Source organism: Triticum dicoccoides, chromosome 1B, assembly GCF_002162155.2.
Source record: "Triticum dicoccoides isolate Atlit2015 ecotype Zavitan chromosome 1B, WEW_v2.0, whole genome shotgun sequence".
Lineage (NCBI taxonomy): Eukaryota > Viridiplantae > Streptophyta > Magnoliopsida > Poales > Poaceae > Triticum > Triticum dicoccoides.
In genome coordinates this window covers 185070919-185077067 of record NC_041381.1, presented here as the reverse complement: position 1 = coordinate 185077067, position 6149 = coordinate 185070919, and the positions used below count along the sequence as shown (strand labels likewise).

The window sequence follows — 6149 nt, the reverse complement described above, 5'->3', positions numbered from 1 at the left end:
AACCTCATCATTTCGTTATAAAATGCAGTCTTAGTATCCACACCTGTGAATTATTTTTCAGTGAGAGCCACATCATTTAGCAGAGAGAACGTTAGGTGTATGACAGTATTTACTATACCGAAGCCTTAATATTTTCGCACATTTGATTTCTCATTTTATATTCGTGTTCTGCCGCCATCGGGTGATAAGGGCACTTGAGGAGTGTCAAGTGCATATAACTACTTGACAACAGACTTAAACAGCCGTCAGAGAGAGCCTAGACAACTGTGACTTGAAGTAGTCAGTGCTAGGTGAAGATGGGTACCTGATAGGTTAGGAATAGGCCTCAAATAGCTTGTCAAAAGGAAAAAAAATCCACAACATGATTTTAAGAACTATGATATTTAGCTTAATTCATGTTTAGTTTAAAGAGGAGAAGATGCAATATAATCCCTATAATATGAATGAGTTGACTTGACTCTTGAGAATATCTAACATAAATGAAACCATCTACCAAAGACATCCAAACTAACAAAATCAAAGCAATGGCAAGTGCTATAGGATCAGCGGACGTGCTCTTCTATGCCTTCGTCAGTGAAGGATTTCTCCCTTGCACACTCTCGTTCTGTAATTTCCTGAGGTTTTTGTTTACCTGATAATTTGGGGTTATGTTGTGAAAATGTTTGAGTTTCATGACTCTTTTTCTTCTTTAAGTTCTCTGTATTGTAAGCTGGTATCCCCAGCATGAACCTTGTCAGACTGTTTGCTTTCTATAAAGCAGGGCGCCAAGCCTTTTCTCTGTAAAAACTAAGAAACTCAATCTAATCCCCCTCATGAATAGTAAGTACTGCACAAATACCTGGTGCTATAGTACCTTGTGCTTAATAAGAAGAACAAAATCAATTCAGATCGAGCACACTTCAATTTAGAAAATTGATCACCATCTCCCATTTGGGGATGTGGCTCGAGCTGATATATGCCTTAAACGTTGCATCTTATTGATAACTTGTTAGTTAAATTTGTGCGCTGCTGCATATTTCCAATCATATGTACTTTCTTGCGGACGACACTACCATCTGTATTTGATTATAGTCTACTCGACATTGCTGCCTCTGTCTGGCTTGGCCTTTAGTTTCTGTGAAATCTGAAAATTGTAAATTTGAGTTTAGAGTTAGGTCTCACTTTTGTGGAAGACCTTGCTGTAAGGAAAGTCCAATAAGGGAGAGAGCAGAAATATAAGTTGCACGGGAACAACCAGTTCGCTGAAGGCAATAGTACATTACTATCATACAACCATCACTTCTGTACAAAGCTAGCCAGGTCATGGACACACACACACTGCACCATCATAATACTGAGATTTCTGGCAATAGCTGTCAGAGAGCCAAAATTTTGGGGACGATTCTTATATCTAACTAATCCCCATCATACAGATTGCCTGCAACTCAAGCAGTCATCCCTCTTATTTTCCTTTGCTGCCGTTGCCGCTTTCGTCATCATCAACATGGAAGAGGTCCAGGCGGCTGTGGCTTAGGCGGAGCGAGTACATTGCTGTCTTGTACTCGGCCCATGTGAATGACCGGTACCGGGGTGGTGAGCCGGCTGTGACCATCTCTGGGAGCGCTGAGATTCGTGCATGCAGTGGTGGGGCTGCAAAGTAGATGGTGGACAGCCTTGGCCTGCAGGCACTTGTAATTACTCTGTGCCGGACGCTTACTAACCTCCCATTTGTCAGAGCCTGAAAAGTATAAGGCAGATGAGAAGAAAAGACAAAACAAATCATCAAGGATGAGTGATTTGTGCTGTTAGGCCAACTTACACAGCTTCAGATGTGACTTTTTTGGGTGACAACTGGTAAGAGGGTACTTGAGGGAATCCAGCAGTGGATTTTAAAATAAGCAAAATACCATGTTGGGGTGTCTTGGTAAACTAGTTTTCAACATGAGTGTCCAATCAGACAGTCTTATGTACATGAAAGGATTAAGTGCAGATCATTTTTACTCATGTTTTCTGTAGTAAGTAATCTGTTCATATGAAAGAAATTGTTTAACTTCTAAATCGTATGCAAGTATTTATGGTTGGTCCCAGATCAATGCCTTTAACAGTTTGTTTTCCTTTCTTTAACAGTTCCTATAAAGCATAGTTTTTCTGGTAATTAAAAATATATCTAATGATGTTCCTTCTACTCAGATTAATTGATGTGACTACCTGAAGGAGATCACCAACATTGACGAAATAGGCCGAAGAGTCTGCTGGCACCTGAATCCACACATCCTTGCCGTTGATGTCCGGCAGAAGCACCTGCAAGCCATCAACGTCGTTTGCTCGGAGCAAGCTAAGTAGCTGTGGGTCGGAGTGCTCACCGAACCCGATCCGGCCACCCGCCGCCGGATTCCCACCGTTACCAGCCTTGGTCCTGGCAACCCCCTTGAGCTTGCATTGGTCATCATGGTCAAGCTTGTGAACGGTGCATGATGGAGGGTAGTGGTTGATCCTCAGGAGGGAGTCACTGTCAGTTTCTGTGATGAGCTTGCTGAAGAGCCTGGGGTCCTCCAGCCCTAGCCCCTCTCCCAACAGGTCCAGGATGTCACATGCAAGCTGCTTCACTGCTTCCACATACTCATTCACAACAGAACTGCAAGAAAGTGGGAGGAGGGGATTTCAACATGTGAGTCAAATCAAACACCTGGTTAAATATTTTTATCAAAAAGAGTGATGTCACAGGATCAGGTGCGCGCATGTGCCATGGCAAGTATACTAGAAAGAAAGAGAAAGATGGAGAAGATTTTGACCGATTGATGCACGAGCACTCAAAAGCTGCATCCCTTGCCTGCCTGCATCCACGCACATGCTATATTCGTTTCTTTGTAAGTCGAGATGCAGCTGGGGGTGACAAAATTTCCAGTGGGCAAATGGGTTCTTGACAGGATTGGTCATGCCCTTTCCCACTGCTCCACGGAAAGACCCATCGGTGCTGGGATCATATATCACTTCCCTGCCAGTGCCACAACACAAGCTCTCGAACATTTCGTTTATGTTACCATAAAAAGGACCCTTTGCATCTGTGCCTCCTTTCTTTTGCTTGGCTTTATATGGATAGCATGGATATGCTCTTTATGGGTGGCTTGGGGACCATTTTTATTCCCATCAGACTTTTGTACTTCAACTGGGGCCCCCCTCTCCTTTTATTTGATGACAAAAGGAGGTTATTCTGTTTTCCAAGAAAAAATATACAGTGTATGTATACACCAGGTACATGCATATACATCATTGTCTATATGAAAAAACTTGATGAACTTTGCTAATTAAGCCCACAGAGCTATCTGGTAGATATGGATGGTTCAACTTTCTTGTACTCCCATTCTATTGCTGCACCAGTTGGTGGTTGGATATTGCCATTAATTGGAGGCCACTGCAGCATATATGTGTCAGATTAGTTGATACACAGATATACACAGTCTGTTGGAGAGGGGCCTGAGAGGGTCCTTCTAGCTAACTACCGAAGAGAGTGTTTTATTGTCCCTTTCATCTTATTTTGCTCTCAACAAACTCTGATTAGGCCACTTTCTGATCTGGGTAGTGAGTGCTACACTCATAGTACTTCATAAATGACCTTTCGTATTCAGCGTATATACGCGCAAACATAGTTAAGAAGATCTTATCTGTTATGTTCAGTCAGCTGTAGCTTAACATCTGTGGGCATTTTCTCCCATCACCAGGGACAAATGTATCTTTCCCAGGCAGAAATTGGTGAGTCAAATTTCTTAGCTAAGACTGATTTTCCTGTGTTTTCCTTTTCCAATGTTTGTATAGGGTTAGACAACTCTAGCCTAACTTTCATGAGGAAATCTCTCATGCCCATCCTGTGTAGCTATCAAGTTTGTTGTGTCACATCAATTGTATGCTTTTATTTTGCTTTAGAAACTAGCTATGTTGATCTTAATCGCCGGAACCAACTTATCAACAGCATCAATTATGCCATTATTGCAAAATAATTATCGTTTCAGAAACTATGTGCTCATGTATTCCCACGATTTAATCGATGAGACCTATCTGAAGATGATACATATGTGTGCATATTGAAGTTAATTCTGTCATGAACAAAAAACATAAAAGTAGAGAAACTAATAGGCATATATGGTAGCACAAAGTATATATAAATTAGTCCCACAATAACATTAGCTGCATCTCCCCCATAAAAAAATAATTAAATTAGCTACATCTGTTTGGAGTTAAAATATTATTTTGTATTCATTCAACAACTGTCCACGTTGTGATATATATATTTCGATTTATACATTAGCTACATCTCTCACTTTGGCTTGAATTATATTTTCGATTTGCACATGTAACTTTTTTCGTCCTTGAAAGAATCTGTGTGTAACATGTAGTGCATCACAACACGGCAAAACAAGAAGTAGCTAGGTCCTTTCAAAAAAGGAAGTAGCTAGGCAAGCTCAGTTTTGCAACACGAGTGTGCATGCATGCATGCTTCCAACATTGGCTTCTTTTTTGCCTGTATACACAAGACATCATTGTACTAAGCAGAAAGTCCTCTGTGCATGCACGCCCTTGCTACTTGTGTACACACAGGCCATGCCCTAGCTAGCTAGTCCTGCCTCACAAATAAATCGGTCCATGCCTGATGCCCACATATATCACCTCTCTAGGACGACCCCACATGTCGGTCTGGAATTAACAAAGGTTGACTGTAACCATATCTTCCAAATTTATTAGGGGATAGCTAACCAATATGCAATGGGGCAGGCCCAGGATTATTATGATAAGCAAACCACATCACATTCACACCAACATCAACATAGTCAGTTGGTTAAGTGGCACTGCTGCTAGCTATATGTAGCCTCTAGCTTTGGATGTTGATCATGTCACGTCTGACGCCTCCAGCGCCATCAACGCATGTATAAACGCCTATCTACACATTGGCTTGTCGACGTCTTGAGCTTTGAAACCCTCTGGACCTAATATGATAATTAATGGCGGTGGAGCGACGCACTTCAGTGGTGTATAGGAAACCGAAAGTGACACTGTCTTTCTCTCTCTCTCTCTCTAACGCCTCGAGCTGACCAGACTGTTATGTAGTAAAACCGAGCTTTTGCCACGAGGCCCTAGTGTCACTGGCAGGTGAGCCTGAATACAGCACTAGTATGTTTCATGTTTGAAGGTTTTCTTGATGCTTGCAGGATTAAGAAACCATTAGAACGTTAGGCAAATGTATAATGATGCTTCACTGATGTGGTATGTGTGTGCCTTGTACGTAAGCATGTACTCCTCTGTACACCAATATAAGACATTTTGCAGTTCAACAATTGAACTGCAAAAACGTCTTATATTAGTGTACAGTATTTCTTTTTTGCGAGTACAAGGCAGTACAGTTCTTATTATTATATATAGAAAGACATATATACGTATGTATGTATGTACCTGAAGCGTGAGGGGTCGTTGGTGTCGATGGAGCTGGCTCTGTGCGCGACGGCGGCGGGGTTGGCGTGGAGGAGGAGGTACTCGAGCTCGCCGAAGTCGCCGTTGAAGCCGATGCTGCGGCAGCCGTAGCCGAGCGGGCTCGGCGGGCCGGCGCGCTGCTTGTCGTGTGCCGCGAGCGCGAAGAACGCCGAGGTGGCGGCGTCCAGCCGTGCCGCGGGTCCCGCTGGAGGCACGCCATGGTTGACGGCACGGAAGAAGCCCTGCTCCGCGCACGCACGCGCCACCTGCCGCGACAGCGCGCCGCGGCCGTGGGGCGCGGACATGTCAACCGTCGGTATGGCGCCGCCGCCGGGGCACGGCGGTGGAAGCAGCATGGTCACCGTCTCTTGTCGCGCCGGCGTCGTGGAAGGCACCACCATCGCGTTAGCTCGGCGGACGCTCGCTTCACGTGCGTATGCAATGCGTCGAACTGTGGAGAGAGAGAGAGAGAGTATGTGCGAGCGCGCGTGTGTGGTAGTGTTTTTTAGAGAGAGAGAGAGAGAGCTGGGTGATGGACACTATGATCGAGCTGGTACTGCGAGTTGTGTGTAGGGGGTCTTCCAACCGGAGGGGAGAGTGGCTGTATATATGGACATGAAGAGAGAGAATCACTGCTAGAGTGGTGAGTTGCTGACCCCCCGTGATCTTTCGACTTGGTGTAACGTAGTACCCGTTCTCTTTTTCTTTTT

At 44.1% G+C, this 6149-nt stretch overlaps 1 protein-coding gene across 1 annotated transcript; it reads right to left on the bottom strand.

The window, feature by feature from the left end:
- Positions 1–1237: 1237 nt before the first annotated feature.
- On the bottom strand, positions 1238–6004 carry LOC119327343 (gibberellin 2-beta-dioxygenase 1-like). Its single transcript, XM_037600466.1, has 3 exons — positions 5422–6004; positions 2188–2614; positions 1238–1717 (listed from the first exon to the last, which is right to left on the bottom strand). Exons 1-3 carry the CDS (start codon positions 5838–5840, stop codon positions 1442–1444), a joined length of 1122 nt encoding a protein of 373 aa, XP_037456363.1. The 5' UTR covers positions 5841–6004; the 3' UTR covers positions 1238–1441.
- Between the last annotated feature and the right edge of the window lie 145 nt (positions 6005–6149).